We start from the raw sequence: 20216 nt of genomic DNA on the forward strand, positions 1-20216 counted from the left end.
ACATTTTATTTAAATACTTTAAAAATCCAAAAAGAAGAAACAAATCTGAAGAGGGAAAAGCACGCACCAAGGGAATCTTCCACTGAGAGAACCAAGCAGGTAGGTCTCATAAATCAGACGTCCCCCTACTCTGTGGTGCATGGAATGATTTACCGAGACTATAAAGGGAATTAAAGACGTAAGAGACACCGTGGGTGCCCAGAAGTGGGATGATGGAAACGCAGAGCTGCACTTGGACACAGAGCTCTAGGGGGAGCGGGGTTCACAGCTTCCTAAGGCCCCCGGGTGACTAGTGGTCTTCTCAAGCATTAGAGTATCATCAGGTACCCTTGTCACGTGGCTGGCAGATACAATTGAGTGTCCTTATCAAGGGGAGGAAGCTATCCAATTATAGTTTTTCTGGGGGAAGCACTTCTGGCCGAGTGTGCTGTACTCTGAAAAACTAGAAGAGATATATCTGAGCTTTACAACTGAAAGAAAACCGCCACCGATCAAGTAAATAAAAGTGATTCCGGAGGAACACTAACCAATTAGCACATTCTTTCTGTTCAGGAAACCGTAACTCATCTTGGCTACTCAGCACATCCTAGCAGAGATGCTAGGAGAACAGAGTGTTCAGGTCAGGAGGGGGTGACTTCACTATAAAGCCTCCAGTCGCCTTACCTGGCGGCATTCCCCCTCAAGCCAAAATAGATTCTAAGTTAGAGTTTTGGCATGAGACCCACGGCACAGATTTCAGAGCTGTGTTCCCCTTAAGTTAAGATGAGATCGTGTCTATAGAGCAAGGGCTGTGGACTCTGGGACATGTGGACAAAGAAAAAAGATCTTAATGGAGGGAAAAGGGCATATGCTCAAAGTACATTACATATGTGTATGGAAATACCCTAACATGACCCATTATAATAGCCTAATTTAAAAATCTTAATGAAAACAGGAAATATATATACACATATATTATATGTATTAATTTTTCAGCCTTATTCAAGTAAAAAGAGGAGAGAAACAGAGAGAGGAGAAAGAGGAGGAGGAGGAAGGGAGGAGGAAGTTGAGAGAGAAGCATTAGCTAATACTATCATGATTTTGAGAAAAAGAATGAGCCATTTAATACCCATCATAATCCCACCAAATACCAGGAGATGAGACAAATTCACATCTGTGAGCAAAGTCGCTTGCCTTATCTTCACGGCAGGCATTAGTGAACCCCTGCCCGGCACTGCAAAGAATTAGATCTTTGTGGAAACACAAGTTTCAATACCAGCTCCAGCTCCTGTTATCCGTGACAGGTTTCTTCAAGTCCCAAAGACATGAGGTTTTTGTGGAGTTTCCTTGAAGGCTAACCAGGAGGAGAAAACAATCCGGGCACCTGGGGCTTAGTGAAATAGCATGTGCATTCCTTTATCTCCCCCCCCAACCCCACCTCCAGACCAAGAGTGTCTATAGGGGGTGGGAATGAAGGTATTGAGGACAGGGGAAGCTAGTTTCAATGCTCCTACACCGAACAAAAAGGCTGCCTCCCTTTCCAGTCACAAACCACTTTTGCACAGTCTAGTGTTGTGGGATGATTTGGTCTTCTAATGTTAGGGAGCCCCAAAAGGACCTAGTATTGTCCAACTAAAGACAGAAAAGCTAGGTTATATGGGAGAGGGTCCTCAGGGTCCTGCACACATCCTGGTATTCCCTAGGGACAGTGCTGGAGGCCCCCTGAGAAACTGCCAGGAAACCTGTCGTTTTGATTCACAGTGAAATTGATTTGTCTGTCAGTCACAAAGACAGATGGACTAAGTATTGCCAAAAAAAACAAAAAACAAAAAAACAAACAAACAAACAGGAAGATTTGTCCGCCCCGGGTTCTTATTTACTGTAGACCTTTTTAGGACAAGATTTATGTCGGAGTGCAACGTACGGCTGTGAAATGTAAAGAGGTTAGGTCTGATCACGCTTGTCTACCTCCCTCCTGCGGGAGAATGATGTGTAATTCTTCAAGGAGAGGCTGAGGTCTGATGCTCAGCTAGAGACAGAATGATTTAACCCCCTCCCTTGGGACCTTTGGAAACACCACTCCAAATGTCCACTTACTCAATTAGATCTGAAGTCTGAATCTATCTCATTGGAAAACAAAGTGGAGCCCTAAGAACAAAGGGGCTTCTCAGTGGGGGCGAGTCCCTTTAAGAAGCGACCTCAAGTGTCTGTCGGCAAACCTCCGCTGTGGTTTTATTCTTTTAATATCTGTGTCCCGGCTGCCCACTGGGAATTTTGATTTATTCTACTCTTTTCTCTCTGACAAGACTTTGGTAAAGATCAAAGAAATCTGTAAATTTGAAAAGTTCTCAGCTCTTGTGCAATGTGGTACAAGCGCTTTGAGTGGAATTTCCGCGTTCTGGTTTTAAGGACAGCATGTCTTTGTGTACCCCCTGGCTGGAGCGCGCTCTGTAGATGAGGCTAGCTAGCATCCCCTCGAAGAGATCCACCCGCTTCTGCCTCCTGAATGCTGGGGTTACAGATGAACGGCAGCAAGCCCCGCGGCTTATTCCTTCTTTAAAAGATCTGAAGTCTACATAAAAACACTTCGTGAAATAAAAGCTTGTCCAGGTCTTTGAGAACTCACTGGGCACTTGGCTTCCAGCTTTGACATTCCCAGAATTCATACAGGTTCTCTGGCCCTAAGAAGATCGCGTAACCCATGCTCCAGCCTCCCTCTAAATCCAGTTCCAGCCTGTGGGCCCTCAGAGGCAACCGAAACAAAAGGCAGATGCTTCCTTAAGGAGTGCTGAGGTGCCCACTGCTAAAGTCACACCACCCAGGCATATTGCTACCAACTGTGATGCAAGCCAGGGACCTCAAAATGTGACCTAGTCACATACCTGTGGCAGCAGCAACAGAACTGTGGGGCGCCTTGTTAGAGATGTGAGCGCAGAGGCCCTAGCCCAGTCAGTACCCGGGAGAGCAATCCAGCCACCTGTCCTTTAACCCAGGTTTGGGGGGGGGAGCAATCTGAAGCCCGAGTTCTACCCGCTCAGTTTGAAAGGAGCAAGCAGAAAATTCACAAACCCGAAGTCTTCTTCGCGCGAGTCAAGGGGCGCAGGGTTAGCCTGCGTGTCTAACGAAGCTGGGGAGGAAGGAGAGAGAACAACTTAAGCAGCGTGTAGAGAGGTGGCGTTGGCTCAGGTCCCAGTTTTCAGGCCTGGGGGTGGGGGTTCCCCGCCCCACACCCACTCTGGGGTGGAGGGTGATTAATGAATGCATTTCATGATTTAGGCCTACAGTCTACAGGGCTCACAGGGAGAACCCAGTGTGGGCTGGAGAAGTTGAGGACTTTGGCTGGGCCCCTTCATAAAACAAGAACTAGACAAGCGGAGATTTATGGGCTTTTTTTTTTTCTTTTCTTTTCTTTTCTACTTTGGTAACATTCCACAATGTGTGGGAGAAGGTGGATAGTGGGTACAGATTATATTTGCCTGAACGTGGAAGCCATAGCTCACCAGCCAACCTAGGTTTAGAGGGACATCTCACATCTCATGTGAAGTTGGGACAGACTCTTGTGTCCCTCTGAGAGTGGCCCTAGCAGGTTCCTGGTTTTGTCTGGCCCAGGTGCCCAAATGAGGATAATGCCCAGCTCACGTCCCATCTGACTCTGCTCTTGGCTCTCGCTGCTATTTCCTGGGCTTGCCTGGAGTTCTTCTGCTTGTCCTTAATGCTCATTGGTCCTTGCTGCTGCTGCTCTATGTTTTGCCTGCTTATTTGCATTAGAGGTTCCACCCACACTGTGTGTCCCCATCAGCCAAAGGTCCTCTGAGTAGTCATAGGCCTGAACTTGGACTGGTGGTGTGGATGGAGAGAGAGGGAGGAGTGGGTGGAAAAGCTGAATGAAACCGTGACAGTTTCCCTTCAGGGAAAGTCCCCTGGAGCCCAGGGGAGGCCAAAGGCAAAGAATGACAACCACAGCCAACAGCACCACGGAGCCTGCAATGGCCTTTATCATAAAGCTTACCAGCAGCAAGGCCCGGCACGCAACACGAGTAACTGGTTCAACTAAACAAAGAAGGAAAATGGAACACGAAAGGGATGGCAGGGCGTTTCCAGATCCTCAAGGGTGACCCAGTCACTCACACGTTCAAAGTTCTCTTTCAACAGTCTAAGAGTGAGCTCCAAGGAACCCACCTAACTGTTCACGGGTGGCTTTATCAGAACTTTGGTGAAACCTAAGCTAAAACACAGTACTGTCAGCTACAGAGGTGCTAAGATAAACTAGTCAGCAAAAGCGAACTGTCTTGGCTGGGATTTCAGTGGATCTTCAGAAACGGCATCACAGATTTATGTAGAGAGAACACTGGGCAAAATGTAACGGTGCTCAGTGAAACGCAAACCCGGTAACTAAACATTAGAGCTGCCACGGAGACTAAGATCATAGTAAAAATGTTCCATGTCCTGTGCAAACTAAATCCGGCTGCAATCACACAGCAAGTCATGACTGTGTGTCATGGCTTCATCAAATACAGCGTTACTGTCTCCTGGAAGAGGTGGGGATGCATGTGTCTAAAGGACTCGGCATCTGGTGGCTGGAAACCTAGAACTTTGACAGCCGAGTATCAAAGCACTGTAGCTGGAAAAACTACTTCTAGTTTTGTTAAGGTCAGCTCACTCATCCTTTTCCTGGACTTTTAAAGCAATTCTTGGAAAGAGGTGAACATCCCAGGAGGGTGACTGCCATGGGGCCCTGACTCAAGTAATCTGAAACAAACTCCAACACTACCCAGAACTCAGGAAGTCTAATTCTCAACTTGAAAAATGACCAGAGTTATGCTATTTCTTTCTTCTCATGGAGTAATAGAAAACTCAGTTACTCAGTGGCCAAGTATTCTCTCCTTCTCCCCCCCTCCCCGTCTATGTATGTGTGTGTGTGTGTGTGAACATACACACACACACACACACACACACACACACACACAAAATTTTTATTAGAACTTTCAAATAGCATAGCACAAAGACACATTCAAGACCCCAAGATCCTAAATATCCTTATGGATTTTATCTTTCAATCATTGATAAATGATTTAAATTTGTTAAGAGAATAGCAATATTTGACAGGAACCAAGTTGGATGAAATACCCCCAATTGGTTGAGGGATAACTGGAGTCAAAGACGACAAATGAGCACATATATCGCCTACGTGTGGTGGGCAGTCAACAGGTCAAGAGACAACACAGGAAAGATGCTAACTGGGGCTGAGACCACACTGCAATGCTAATTATTTGGACTTTGAGCCAAGGCAATAAAAAATTTCATCTGCAATGTAATGTTCCTACTTGGAGCAAGGATCAGTGACCAAACACCTGGGATGGTGCATAGCCTGATATAGAAGTCTAGCAAGCAGCCCTGGTGTCATTGACCATGGTAGACACCAGCTGTCAACTGAAGACTACACAACTCAAGATTGGCATCCGAGTAGAAATGAGATTTCTGATGCTGAGTGGATTCAAGCAGGACAGGATGAACTGTGTGGTTTTTTTCCCTCATCATGCTCTTCATGGGAAGTGAAACAGACTGGGTGAAAGGTCATCTAGGGTCATGATTCTGTGTTCTCTCTACTAGCATATCAACCTTCACCAGCCCAAGCACAGTATGAAAATTAAGAAACAGACCCACAGCAGATCCTTAGCAGCTGGAGAAGCAGGGAGTTTTTAGGTGGTAGTGGACAGAACACAGTATGGCGGATGGGCTGCTAGAGTCATAGCTTGTCTGGTATTGTGTGTTTGACTGAAGGTCTCAGTTACTCAGTATCTTCTTTTTCTCTTTAGAGTGAAGACCTCAGGGGTTACAGATTCCCATAGATCCAAAAGGAGAGAAGCTTTCTAATTATCTATTGGTTCTTCCCCATAGGTACTGGTTCCCCATAGGTACTGGTTCCCCATGGGTATTGGTCCCCATAGGACACTACTCTGGAGTATCCTCCTATCTGGCTCCCCCAACACTACCTAAGAGTCTGAAGTAACCCCACAGGTTACCTCTGTTTGAAAAAAGGATGCATCTCTTTGTAAAAGAACAGTAAGGGCTTCTCCTCACTGCTTTTCCAAGTGCTACCCCAAGGCCTGACATAAGGAGGCATTTAAAAATATATATTAATGCATGCTTTCTACAGACAATCTAAAGACCAATCCCCATGAAATATTTTTCAAACTATGATTTCATCTTCAGTGACTTACTAAATTTGAGGTAAGTAATATCATTTCATGATAAAGAAATTCACATACTGAAAGAAACCTAAATTTAAGTGTGAACATTTGGGGGGGGATCTATCTTTTGCCACTTCATCCTCTTCTATTCAGTCTCCCAATCTCTCCCCACCCTACCCTCTTCTCCATCCGCATTCCTCTCTTTCCACTTATCAATAGACCACAGGGAAGACCCCAAAGTGGCCAACAGACATGTAAATCAGGAACTGCCTTAAGGTGACTGATATGGGAAAATCCAGCCCACCATGGGAAGCACCATTCTCTAGGCAGAGAGCAACAGACTGTATAAGAAAAGAGAAAAGAAGCCAAGTGAACTCAAGGGAGTAAGTGGGCACCAGGCGTTGTTTTCTTTCTGCTCTTGACTGTGGCCATGATGGTGTTCCCAATACCATGATGTACCCACAGAGTGCACTGTAACCTGAAATGGTGAACACAGGACAGAGATGGTGCAGTACATGACCATCTAAACATGGTAGGCCTTAAAAGGACAGACTCTCCTTTAAATGAGCCTTCATTAGGAGTGAAAATGGGAGAAGGGTAAGGAGGGCCCAGAGGCTCTAAGGAGCAGCCTTCAGCATAGACCTGTAACGTAAGAAATCGTGTAGGGGATGGTGGGATGTTCCATATTATGCAGTTTAGTTCAATTTTCATACATGGTTAAAAAAAAACTTAGATTATGCACAGGACTATAAATTAGGGGCTGCTGTTAGACACAGCTTTCTGCATCCATGCATGCTTGTGTGCACGCGTGACGCTGTGTGCAGCGCCCCAGAAGCCAGAAGATGTTAAATTCCCCAGAGCTGGACTTAACAGGCCGTGAACTGCCTGACATTGATGCTGGGAACCAAATGTGGGTCTTCTGTGTTGAGCGATACTTGCTGTTAACTACTGAGCCATCTCCCCAGCCCAACACAGATAGCTTCCTAACTCCCTGTCTCAGAAAGTGATGTACAGAGACGGTCGGTCCCAATTCAGGATGTAGCGTCTTGCCTAAAGATACAAGCCATTGTTCTAGGGCAGTAAAGCCAAAAAAAAAAAAAAAAAAAAAAAAAAAAGAGTTGGGATACACTGGAGCATCAGCCCTAAAGTCAAGGAAGATAGTTGTGGCAAAATCCTCACTTTATGATACCTACACAATACACCCTGCTTAAAAAGGTTCATCTGCAATATGCCACATGGCTCCTGCAAGGAGAGACTCAGGAGGGAACAATCTCAGATGTTAGGGTTGCTCCCCATACCTACGTGGCAACCTAGAACTATCTGCAACTCCAGTCTCAGAGGATCCAAAGCCTTCTTTTGGCCACCATGGTCACCAGTCACTCACATAGATACACATGAGAGCAACATACACATTAAAATAAAAATATTAAATAAAACCCATTAGGGCAGCAAGCCTGAAACATGGCTGGCTTGCCCTCCGTGAAGCAGAATTTGGGATGAACTGGGCCTATCTGGGGAGAATTGAGTAACTAAAAACCATGTACAGTTGGTTTTGAATGATAACATGCTGGGCTGTTTGCAAATAACTCCCAGACCTTTCACTGTTGGGAACTGGCCACCTTGGCTCTTTAATAGATCCAATTGCAAGTAAAAATTACTCTAAGAAAATGCAGCTGTCTGTCGTCCAAAACCATGGCAACCAGCCCTCCCTGCAAACAATGAGACAGCTTCCAGCCAAGACAGCAAGATTCTCATTTCTCATGATTTTCTTCCCAAAGAGCAAATGCCTTTAAAATGCAAAAAAAAAAAAAAAAAAAAAAAAAAAAAAAAAAAAAAAAAAAGAGCAAGGAGCCTACTGAATTGGCTGTGATCCCTGCTCTCTCTTCGTAAACATCTGTGCAAAAGAGGGGGAAGCAGGAAAAGATCTCTGTGGTTTGGAGAGACAAGATGGCCTCAGGATGAGTTAACCCTCAGTGGGCAGAGTTGCTTCAAGATGCACAAAGCAAGGGGGAGTGTTCTTTGCATTTCCAGGGCTAAGGTATGTTTTCTTTTTCAGCAAAGGCCTTGTTCCAGGGTGAAGGCAAAAGATATTCATTCCAGGGTGCACCCTGTGGAAACCACACTGCTTTTCAGCGTGGTTCTAGTCAGCACATAGTTTCCCAGTTAGAAACCACCTTCCCGCCCCTCGTTCTCCGACCCAGATAGGCCGCAGTCTGCTTTTCAAACACAGGATCTCAATAAGTAACAATGGTCCATAGAAATGGGAGCTCTTAATGCTCACCAAAATGCAAGTCATGCTAACAGGCCACCCCACAAGGCCTTCTGCTTACCAAAGGAGCTGACCCAGCAGAACTGAGAGGCATTTGAGGCCTTGATGCTGCTGGATCATTTCCACCCCGGCCTTGGCATCACCCCCTTGCTGAGGCAGGCCCTCCACGGCAGTGTCTGCCTTCATCAGGCTACTTCTGTTCACTTAGGGCTTCTGGCTGAAATACACAGCCACCTCGCTGCAGCCCAGGAGGGCTACTGCCCCCTCCTGAAGATTTTCCATCTATCTTCTGTGTCCCGGAAGAGTCCTGGGCATTGTCTGTCTGGGCATCTGTCTCACATCCCAGAATCACTAGTTCACAGTGAGTTTTGTTCTGTCCACTGCTGGACCACTGGGCCTTAGATCAACGGCTTATACTCAGCCAGGGCTCATGAGGCATTGCCTGGGAGTTGTAGTAAGAATGATACCCACGCAGACCCTTGATTGCCATGAGGTCATGAGACCATAGTCTCTGCTGGCAGAGTAGCAGTGAAAGAAGTTTCTAAGTAAACAAACCAGCACAGAGAGCAGCTTCTGCAGCTCTAGTCTACCATTTGTGCATCAGGCCTACCCTGTCTGTAATCTGTATCTTCGATTGCTTCAGAGTTATAGCAGAATATGATTAAATCTGCATGTTCCTAAACAGAAGAAGATTGTGTATCCACACATTTGTGCAGGCATGCACACACTATACAAACTTGTACACACACATACACACACAGGGATTCCCAAACATAGAGTACAATTACATCCTGATAAAATCACCATCACTTACATGTTATAAACTCAAAGTACCTCTGTCCCAGCTAACCACCTGAACATCATCGCTTACCTTAAATGTCCCCACCATTCTGACATTAGCCTGAATGTAGCAAAATTATTTGACGCAAGACTATTTTGTAGCAAACGGTTGAATGTCTTGCTGTTCAGTATATTGAAAGTGTGGGAGGGTAGCATGTTTGTACAGGTTCCTACTTCCCTAAAATGACAACCTTTTTAAAGTCATAACGTTGAAAATAAAAATCACAAACCATGAGCACAACCAGAGACTCATCCTGAGCTGGTGAGGGTCTCACAGGCCACCTGTGTCTGAGCACCACGCAAGGGTTTGCAAAAACCCAGAGCCCCACTGAGAACATCTGTTCTATTTTAATCCCGTACCTTCCCCACATCTATTTTAGACTTCTAACTACCTGAGGCCAAGAAGGAAACCTGAGTCTCTGTAATTGCCCGGAGTGACTGCAGCTTTTGTGCACAGTGGGAGTCAACAAAATAAAACCCACATATAAGCTAAGAACGCTGATGAGGTGTGAGGCCAGGATAGGACTGCCTGAGGCACTGCTCCCCTGGCTCCTGAACTTTCGCTGCATCTGTGTATTCTTGTCCCAGGGCAGGGGGGCATGTCCACTGTGGGCATTCAGAAATGAGGAATGTTCTTGACACCCAACCTGCCCCAGGCCAGTATGGCCTTGGGTTGTTGTTTTCTGCTAGGGTAGGGGTTGCTGTACCATCCTCAGGGTTGCTTAAAATACATATAAGCCACGCTTTGATTGTCACCATCATTAAAGGTTATCAGTGTTTAGTGAATAAGAAGGCAAGAGTACAAAGACACATGGGACATCTGATTGAGCCATGAGCTGCTAGTCTAGGTGGACATGTCCTTTCAGTTCTGTAAGTCTTACATTCTGATTCTGTATTCCATAACACGGCAACGCAAGTTTTGTTCGGCGTCACACGTGTACCGAGGTTTACCCAGAATGCAGCTGTCATAGGTCCATCTGTCATGGGTCCACGTAAGAGTGCACTTTGTTTGACTTGGCGCTTTACCAAGAGTTGTTCACCTTTTGAAAAATCACAATACCAAATGTCTACACCTCTGAAGGGACTTGAGTCACTGGGAAGCACAGCTGCACCAGGCTGCATGTGAGAGCCATTATAGTCCAACAGTTCTGTACGGGTTGTGGGCTGTGACTAATTCATCACGCCTCCCAGTGTGGCAGGGCCCGGGCACTCACACATGTAAATGCATTCTCCTTCAAATTGATTTCTTAAGGCTTCTCACAGATATCGTTGCACAAGATCAACCTATGGAATTTTTTTTTAATTACATTTTTTGGTAAGCTGGATATTTAGTTTGAAGGAATACTATAGAGTTTGTACCGCCCAACTCAAAGTGTCCGTGACCAGCACCACTTACACGGTCACCATCCCTGAGGATGCCTTGCCTAAAAGCAGCTATGCGCTGAGTGCAACAGTATAAAATGAGAATCAAACAGGAAATAAAATGCATGGGGTTAGAATCTTACACTTTAACTTCCCAGCTCAAACCAGAGACTTAAAAGAATCATCACAGACTGAAGAGTAAGCCAAAAAAAAAAAACAAAAAAAAAAAAAAAAAAAAAACAAAAAAAAACAAAAAAAAACAAAAAACAAAAAACAAAAAACAAAAACAACAACAACAAAAAAAAAAAAAAACAAAAAACAGACACATCTATCAACACTCATCACTGATCCTGGTTTGATCTCCATTGATCAAATCTCCACTGCTCTGGTCAAGGTGGAGCACGAACCGTAACGCTACCACTGAGCTCAGCTACAGAGTGAGGCTCTGACGCCTCAGTACAAGCTCAGCTCTCCCTGATGCACAGTTCACACACCATGCGGTGGAGCCAGTCCTAACCTGGTGACGCTGTGTTATCTCTCTTGCCTGGGAAGCTCCCCCCCCCACCCAGCCCCCTGTATCCCAGCCACGCCTACTCTAATTTTAAATGGCACTTCTTTCCTTTCTCCAAAGTGGGCTGCTTTGTGTAACCAGTTCATAAGCGGCTCCTCTGCTAATCGGCTTTTAAAAACTCAATGGGGAGAAGCTATGGGGCTGGCCGGTTGGGACAGAAGAGGGTAAAGCGGGAGGAAGAGACTAAGCAATCTACAATCAGACACTGGGGCGGGAGTAGAGCTCCCCAGTGCCACCACTCCAGGTACATCCCTCCTGGGCTGCAAGGGCTGCCGAGGAGGAAATTTCACAACAGTCCTATGAATGGGTGGCTTGTTCCCGTCCGAGAAGGCTTACAGCTGGAGACCAGTAGTCTAAAGTGCAGCCCTGTTCCTCGGGCAGCCTTCCAAGGGCTGCCAAGTGTGAAGTCTGCCCTTCACAGAGCAGTAGATTTTTAAAGGTGAATTTAGACTATTTTCAGATCCCTCTTGGGCAGCAGACAGACAGAGTGACGGCTGGTTACCATGGTACAGTTGTGGGTTTTTTTTTTTTTTTTTTTTTTTTTTTTTTTTTTTTTTTTCCATTCCTGGTCCAACTGCAGCCCTCTCTGCCTGCTTTCAGAGCCGGGAGATCTACAATGAACTGGCAAGGTTTGTTCTCTCTGCATAAAGTTATAGTCTGTGAAAATGCAGAAAAAAAAAAAAAAACATTGGGAGCCACGGATCAGGTTATTGTAACAATAACTCGGAAATGTTGAATAGGACGTAATGGGATTAGGCAAGCCAGTGCACGGCTTTGCTTGATATTATCCTTGATACCCTAATGGCAATAAGGGAGAGAAGGCAGGTTAGCTTCGTGCACAGGAGGTTTTATTTAGTGCATCAAAAGCTGGATGAACTAGCTGGTAGTGCTACACAATTGTGACCCCAGCACTTGGCGGAACTGTGAATCTCATCTAGCAAGGTCTGTGGGCTGACCCCAGCTCAGACTCCTAGCAATTGGAGATATGGAACCTGAAATGTCACCTCCTGTGGCCAGGAGGGACTTCCAGTGGAGGGAGGGAGACAGAAACCCACATATAAGACCTGCAACCTAAACTTTGTCCTGGTTATAAGATGTCCAGGGATAAAGGTGGAGCAGATATTAAAGGAATGACCAGCCAATGCCTGGCCCAACATAAGACCTACCCCATGAGAGAGCGCCAACCACTGATGCTGTTAATGATGCTCTGCTGTGCTGGCAGACAGGAGCCCAGCACAACTGTCTCCTGAGAGGTTCCACCCAGCAGCTGATGGAAACTGATCAAAGACCCTCAGCCAAACAGTAGGTGGAGCTCAGGGAGAATTGTGGAAGAGCAGGGGAAGGATTGAGGGAGCCAGAGGGGTCAAGGATATCATAAGAAGACTTACAGAATCAACTATGGGCCCATGGATGTCACTGAGACTGAACCGCCAACCAAAGATCATGCAAGGGCTGGACCTAGGCCCCCTATACATATGTGGCAAATGTGCAGCTTGGTTTTCATATGGGTCCCATAACAACTGGAGTATGGGCTGTCTCTGACTCTCCTGCCTTCCTTTGGATCCCTTCTTCCTAGCTCGACTACCTTGTCTGGCCTCAGTGGAAGAGGATGTGCTTAGTCCTGCTGATGTGCTAAGGTGGGTATGGGGGAGGGGAGCTTCCCCTTCTCTGAGGAGAAAGAGAGGGGGAGAGGTATGTGAGGGTAGGGTTGAGAGGAATGGAGGAAGGGGGGCTTCGATCTGGCTGTAAAGTGGATAAACAAACAAACAAACAAATAGATAGATAGATAGATAGATAAATGGAAAAGAATTTTAAAAAGACCCTGTCTCAGAAATAAAAACAAATGGGGACAGGGACTACAAGAGCTCCGGATTTGCTCTCCGGCAGCAGGAAAAGAAGGAAGATCACAATTCTCTACTGTGATGTCAGCTGTTCTCAACTTGGCGAGCAGGTAAAGAATTCCTTTCAGAGATTAACCATTACTAATTCCATAAGGGTCACCATTTTCCCTTCCCTGCAGGAAGTGGGGGGGGCATGTGAAAGAACAAGGTCACACAGCTTGGGGACCTTCTGTCCAGCCCTGATCACAAAACACTGGTAAGAAGTGAGAGCCGTTACAGAGAGTTGCTGTGAACCCAGAGGTTGGAAAGCATTCCGCAGTGGTTACTGGAGCCTCGACCAGCCTGTGGCGTTATGGCAGAACCCATCTGTGCTCCAGAGGTGTGTGCGGTGATCAAGAAGTTCAGTCATTCCACGAATCCGGCAAGTTTTTATGGACTAAGAACTGCATACGGGGCTTGAAGAGAGCCGCAAACATGGCGGGATTCTAACCCCAGGGGCTGCTCAGATTATGGGAGGAGGAGATAAAGAGACAGCTCAATGATCAAGAGTGCTCATCATACAAGCCCGGGACCCTGAGTTCAAATCCTCAATGCCCACATAAAAAGTTAGGTATGGCTATGCAGGCCTGTAAACCTAGCATCGAGCGTCTGCATGTGCACGTGCGTGCGCATGCGCACACACACAAATGCCTGTGAATATGGGGGAGGGAGGGCGCTGAACAGTACCACCGTTAGCTCCCTGCGAGATCACTGAAGCTCAGTAGCCAATGCCAGACTAAGCCCTTCTTTGTTAGCTTGTTCTTGTGACTGTTATCTTTTGATGGCTAGGAAATCCAAACCTCAGAATGTTTAAGTGCCTGGCCAAGGTCCCAAGATGCCCTGGGAGGAGGCGAATTAAGCAGCTGGGTGTGGTTTCCCCACTGTTCTGGTAGGCTCAGCTCCAGTAAAGCTTATGGAGCCCATTAGAATGCTGCAGAAGCACTAAGATGTGTTGTAATGACCTGTTGAATTCTATTAGAGAGCCAGCAATGCTGAGTCTCTGGGTATGACCAAGTCTGGGTGATAATTCAGGCAAACATAGTTCATTATCAAGGGTCCGATTTGTCCAAAAGTGTTCATTCATCTGGAGAAGTAAAAGTGCCTGTAATTCACAGTGATTGATCCTCTCCCCCAAGAAATCCCGACACTTAACAGATGAGCTCAGAATGTCCCCCAAAGCTCTCTTCACCCTTCCCCCAATACTGATTGCCACCATTTTACCTGTCCAACCCCGTGTTCATTCTGGGGTGTTTTCCCCCTGAGTCTTGAACTTTGTTTACTCTCTTGGGTTAATTAAGATTTTCCTGATCACTCTGGATAGCCTGGAGGTTTCAAACTCTATTAGATGAAGCTGCTTTGGAGCCAACATGAGATGCTGAGGTGTGAGAACATGACATTACCCAAAGCATCTGATGTCCAGGATGCCTTGGACACACTTTCTCTTCAAAGTCCCTTAAGCTCCCAGGAGGTCTCATCTGGCTTGATTTGATAAGGACACAGGTTTAGAAAAGGTAAATAACAAAGTTATACAGCAGAACTCATTTCATCATGAGCTATATATTCTAAGACCCCCCCAAATGGAAGCCTGACTGAAACCTTAGATAGCTCTGAGCCCTACACATACATATTTCACATATATAAATTATATATACACATGTGCATGTGTATGTATAATAATAATATTTACAAACTAGGTACAGCAAGAGAGCAACAGTACCATACAACAATCTGATGAAATTTTCAGCATCACTATATTTAAAATTTGAGATTGTTATTAATAAAATAAAGCTCACTGAGACACCCAGTCTGCTTGATATCTGAGATGGTCTGAGTAACTTAGGGAATAAATATCTTACATTGCATGGATTCATTGAACAATGGATGATTAACTTGTATCAATAGAGAACAGAACAGCCTAAAACTTCAGAACCAAGTTAAAATGGGATTTGTTTGTTTGTTTCTAAAACTTTCTACCCGGTGCTTTTAGACTGTAGTTGAATTTAGGCAGCTGAAATTGCACCAAATTAAGTCACAGATGGTGGCAGAAGTGAGAGTGGGTTGAAGTTTGAAGGCAGTGGGCATTAGAAAGCTAGTGTCTTTTAATGAAAATAAAGTTTGTGAATATGGGTGGAAAAGAAAAAAAAGAAAAAATAATACCATGAATGGAAATAAAATTTCATATTCATAACAGAGGAAGAATGCAGCTCTGCTCTTTTGCAAACGGTACTGAGGCAAAGAAGGTCTTTTGGAGTTTCCCCAAGCTCAAAGGTGATCTTTGCAGAGATCTCTAAAGTGGGTCTAGTGCTATATCTGAGAAGGTGGGAGAGGAAGGGGGAGAAACACATGATATGGATGATACACACACTCCTCCTTGTCCAACATGCATTCACTTCTGGGAGAATCTACATAGATTTGGGCAATGGCTTAGATCTACACAAGAGGACTGCACTGGTCTTTCTTGTTTCTCTGCCAATGGCATTGGGATGCTCAGCTCTTTCATGTTCTCTGAGGTGGCCATTCTGTCGTGGCTACCCCAAGCCTTATGTTGGCCCAAAAAGGAAGTAATTATTGATTGTACTGTGACTATGAAAAATATTTAATGTGGGTAATGTAGAAAAGGGATATTATATAAGGGGAGGTTGAATGAAACTTATACTCTTCCAGTTTGGGGTAGGTTATGCTATGGAACTTGTCAGTATAGATTGACAAGTGCTTCCCATTCTTCTTGTGATCACAGTGCCCAGAAAATATGATCCTGTCTATATCATACATTGATAAAGAGGTGTGGCTACTCACAGCGAGAAGCAATAGACCAGAGAGTGTTAGAGACTCCAGGCTTTGTGTGGCTCCAATAGTTTAGGAGTTTAAGGGTTCTTTCCAGCTTCTGAAGTTAAATACAAGACAAATTAAAACCACTGTGGGGTACCACTTCACAGTTGTTTGAATGACTATTATCAGAGATAACAAAGTAACGAATATTGATAAAGGTGCAAAGGAAAAGGAGCCTTGCCCACTGACCCTGGGAATGTGGATTAGTGCCTCAACTGTTAAAAGTGCAACAGTAGCTCCTAACAGAATTAAAAATAAAACTGCCAAGTGACCAAGAAGTGTTGCAGTAAATATTAAAAAGTAGTAACCTTTTATTCTGCACTAGTGCTGACACCCTTAGGGCCACATGGCATGTGTGGGCCCCCAAAACAACAAAACAAAAAAACAAGAACAACAAAATATTTCTAAGAACAAGAAATCCCCTCTGTTCCCAGGACTGCCGTTGGGACTCTACCATGTTGCTGACGCTTGAAGCTAATGACTCTTAAAAAAAAAAAAAAAAAAAAAAAAAGCTTGTTTCAGCACGTTCTCTTTGAACTACAACATACCCACATCTTTCTAATATTTATAAAGCAGGAGAGAGAGAGAGATGATGGGGATTCAGACTGAGATGGGAAAAGACTCTTGAGTCTTAACTCCAGGCACATTTTTCTTTTCAGATTGAGAGGAGCTCAGTTTTACTCCTGCAGTTTCAGCAGCAAACAGATGAAGCCCTTTAGTGCATGTGTTCAGCAGAAGGTTTGGGAGTTACTGCCCAGTTAGAAAACTAGACCCTACCTCTGGGATGCAACAATGTGCAACATTTGAATGACATGCAGGTGATGCTGGCCCTTCTGAAGGAACAGTAGGTAGAACAGAGCCCTAAGAGAAACCAGCAAAACAACAGGAGTATTTGCATTATCAGTGGCATCTGACTGGACGTTCTGCTTCCTTGCAGGAGACCTGAAGAAGGAATAGAGGGGTGTGAACTCATTTCTTTCTTTCTTTCTTTCTTTTTTTTTTTTTTTTTTTATGAGCTTAACTTTCTCTTTAAATAAGACAATTGGGGAAGGGGATCAAGCTTGAAAAACAGTAACACTTATTTTGGCAAGATAGCAACCAAAATCTAAAGTACAAGCTATTATATTCAAATTAAAAGGCATTAAAGAATAAACCATAATATTGGGGAGGGGGAAACACATCAAACACAAGATACAGTATGTTTAAACATCTTGAAATTATAATTTAAGGGTAAGAGTTGAAAAATTATGCTGTTTTAGCTAGAGATTAAGTGCACCTTTTTTCCTGTTTTTCCCAAATAGAATCAGAGTTTACAGTTTAATCACACCTCAAAGCTTTTTCTCAATACAAAGCAACCACTAAATACACACAAAATACTATTTGTTAATTTCCCTGGCTTATCCAACGTGCAATGCACATGACTCAAAAAGACTACAATTTGGGGTAAGTGTACACAAACTGAAAAACCACAACTTCAGATTTCAAATCTTTCTCTTAAACCACAGGACACATGGGTCATTTTTACTTCTCATGAGGATGTCACACTGTCATTTAATCATCAAATTTCCTTAGAATGACAAGAATTGTCAGTTGCCAATCTGAATGTACTGGGACTGGAGATACAACTTTCAAAGTACTGCATTTTTTAATGGCGGAGTAAGGTCATTATAATTGTTTGCATTCTTCAAGTTTTCAGTACCTACCAAACTCAAGAAGCCTAAGTTAAATGGTGTAACATCCTAGAAGTAGCCAATTACTTCAGTATAAGCCATTCATAGCCCAAAGTCTGAAGAATGACCAAAATCAAATATTTATTTTTTCTTTTGTAACTGTATAAATGTGATCCAAATGTGTCCACCACTAGTTTTTCCAAAAGAAACATGCTATAAATAAGCAAACTACAACTGCTCACTGATATGTATGGACTCCCTAGATGTCTCATTGGGCTTAATTATAGACCACTCACAGTAATAGCTTTTTAGTATCAAGTGTAGCATGATGTTAGGCCACTTTAGCTCTTGCACATACATGTTGCACTTCTGGCTGATAATGGAGAAAAGTTTGCAGCATTACACTGTTAAGCTAAGTTGCATCCATCCTTTTAAATGGCGTCAATATCAATGTCATCATCCTTGTTGTCAGACTTCACAGTTTCAACTTTTGGTACACTGGCAGTCTTTGAATATACCACCTCAATATTTTCATCTTCATCATCTTCTTCACCACCAGAAGACTCCTCCTCTGCTTCCTTCAGCCATTTAATAAATGGCTCTGCTTTGACAGGAATCTCTTTGGCAAGTTCTTTTGAGACATATTTCTTAGAGGCCTTTTCTGACCAGCTGATAATGACCTCTTCTTCTAAAATGTCTGCATCATACATCTCCTTCAAGATATGTGGAATCTTAGAGATCAGCTGAGCTTGATGCATTGCTACCACACATTCCAAACCATGAAGAAGGTACCGCTGGGCCTTTTTGTTGTTCTGACAAAATCTTAGAAAATGGCACCTGTATTTCTTGATTTGCTCTGTTATCTTCTCATCAAAGAGAACTTCTGTCAAAACAAGAGGACCCATGGCTTTTACATCCAGTCTTTCTGCCTCAGCCACAATTTCTTTATCAGATGAATCAATAATGCCCTCTTCTTTCTTTTTCTTAACAAAATCAAACAGGATGTTAACACGTTCTTCTATAGTTCTTTCTAAATCATCACTAAGTGTGAGACCTTTTGCATGGTCACTAATTTCATCCATTCTATGCCTTTGAGCTTCCTCGGTTGTATCTTCCCCCCAATCATCATCTTCCTCTTCTTCCACAGCATGTGGAGGACTAATTTCATTTGGTGGTGGAGGTGGTGGTGTCTCACTGGTGGATACAGAGCCATTTTCCTTGTCCTTGCCCTTTCTGTTTTTATTTTCTTTTTCTTTCTTTCCTGTGCCAATGTCACTATTCTCAGGTGGGTTTTTGAGAATAAATGTCCAGAGTTTCTGATGTGTGTCAAGCATGCCTCAGTACCCACAGGCTTTACAAGAACTATGTATTGTTTGCTTCTTTGGATTGACATGCAGATCTGTTTCAGGATTCTCACACTCAGGACAGAGAACAAATTTTTTAATGAATCCATCCAACATGTCTTGCAGCTAATTTGCCTCATGAGATCCATTGACAATGTAACGGTCATTCCTAACATCAAACTGGGTCTGTGCTCCCAGCTCACAACCAAAATATTTGGTGGGATACGTTGGAGGCCGATTAAGCGCCTTTGCAACGTCAACCATGTTGACTATAACTGTCTTGATTCCATTTCCTTTGCCCTCAACCTTAGCAATCAAACGGGGCATCTTGTAGCGATAGAACTGGTCTGACACGCTGCGGTTGACGTTGACAGACATTTTGGCTTATTAGTGACTTTATCAATAAGATGGACAGATCTTTGATTGCAATTTTTTGGTATCTTCTGTCTGGAGAAGAAGGGATGACATGAACGACTGCAAGAGTTCTCAGTCTCTGACATGAAAAAATTTTCGCCACTGAGGCTGTAAGCTTTTTGCTTGTATGCTATGTTTCCCCAATACAGGAATACAGGTACCAATGGCTGCGAAACAGCTCTCTGGAATGTTCTCGCTCTGACTGAACAACGCCGCTGCTGCGCTCAAGCTACCCTCGGTCCCGGATCTCATTTCTTTCTTAAAGTTTTTTTTTTATTACTTATATTCATACATGTGGGTGTTTTGTCTGCATGCATGTGTGCACTACTGGAGAAGGTCAGGAAAGGGTGTTGGATTCCCTCTGGAACTAGACTTACAGATGGTCATTAGCTACCCTACAGACTCCAGGAACTGATCCTGGGTCCTCTGCAAGAGCATCAGGTGCTCCTAACCATTGAGCCATTTGGCCCCCTTTTCAACAAAGTTTCCTCCATGCTAGACTTTAGAGGAGAGGAAGAAAAAATAGTTATTGTTATCCTTAGGATAACAATCCTCTTGCACACTGGAACCTTCTTTGAAGCTGCATGACGATGGAAGATTCCACAGTGCATCCATTGCTACTTGAAACAAACAAATAAGATCATGTGTTTAATGCTAATCAAGCATCCTGTCTTTCCAGAGCCGACCCTCCCCAACTCATACCTTTGAGCTAAAACATGATATGCTGTGGCTGAAGGCTCTGAGCTCCCAGAACAAACCTCCGGGATCCATGTTGTGCCTCTGCCTCTTGCAAACTGAATGACCTTGGGTAAGTTGTTGGTCTTTCTGCACCTCTGTTTCCTTACTTATGGAGACACAGGTTATAGCC

The 20216-nt window shown here is 44.2% G+C and overlaps 1 protein-coding gene across 1 annotated transcript; it reads right to left on the reverse strand.

The window, feature by feature from the left end:
• Positions 1-17790: 17790 nt before the first annotated feature.
• LOC308439658 (eukaryotic translation initiation factor 5-like) lies at positions 17791-19484 on the reverse strand. Its single transcript, XM_080941581.1, has one exon. It carries the CDS (start codon positions 18923-18925, stop codon positions 18023-18025), a length of 903 nt encoding a protein of 300 aa, XP_080797707.1. The 5' UTR covers positions 18926-19484; the 3' UTR covers positions 17791-18022.
• Positions 19485-20216: the final 732 nt, after the last annotated feature.

The sequence above is a fragment of the Micromys minutus genome, assembly GCF_963924665.1.
Source record: "Micromys minutus genome assembly, chromosome: 30".
Taxonomy (NCBI): Eukaryota; Metazoa; Chordata; class Mammalia; order Rodentia; family Muridae; genus Micromys; species Micromys minutus.

What these genes read in the sequence shown, in the direction of transcription:
- LOC308439658 (XM_080941581.1), bottom strand. Translation starts at nt 18,925, where the DNA reads ATGCTTGACACACATCAGAAACTCTGGACATTTATTCTCAAAAACCCA.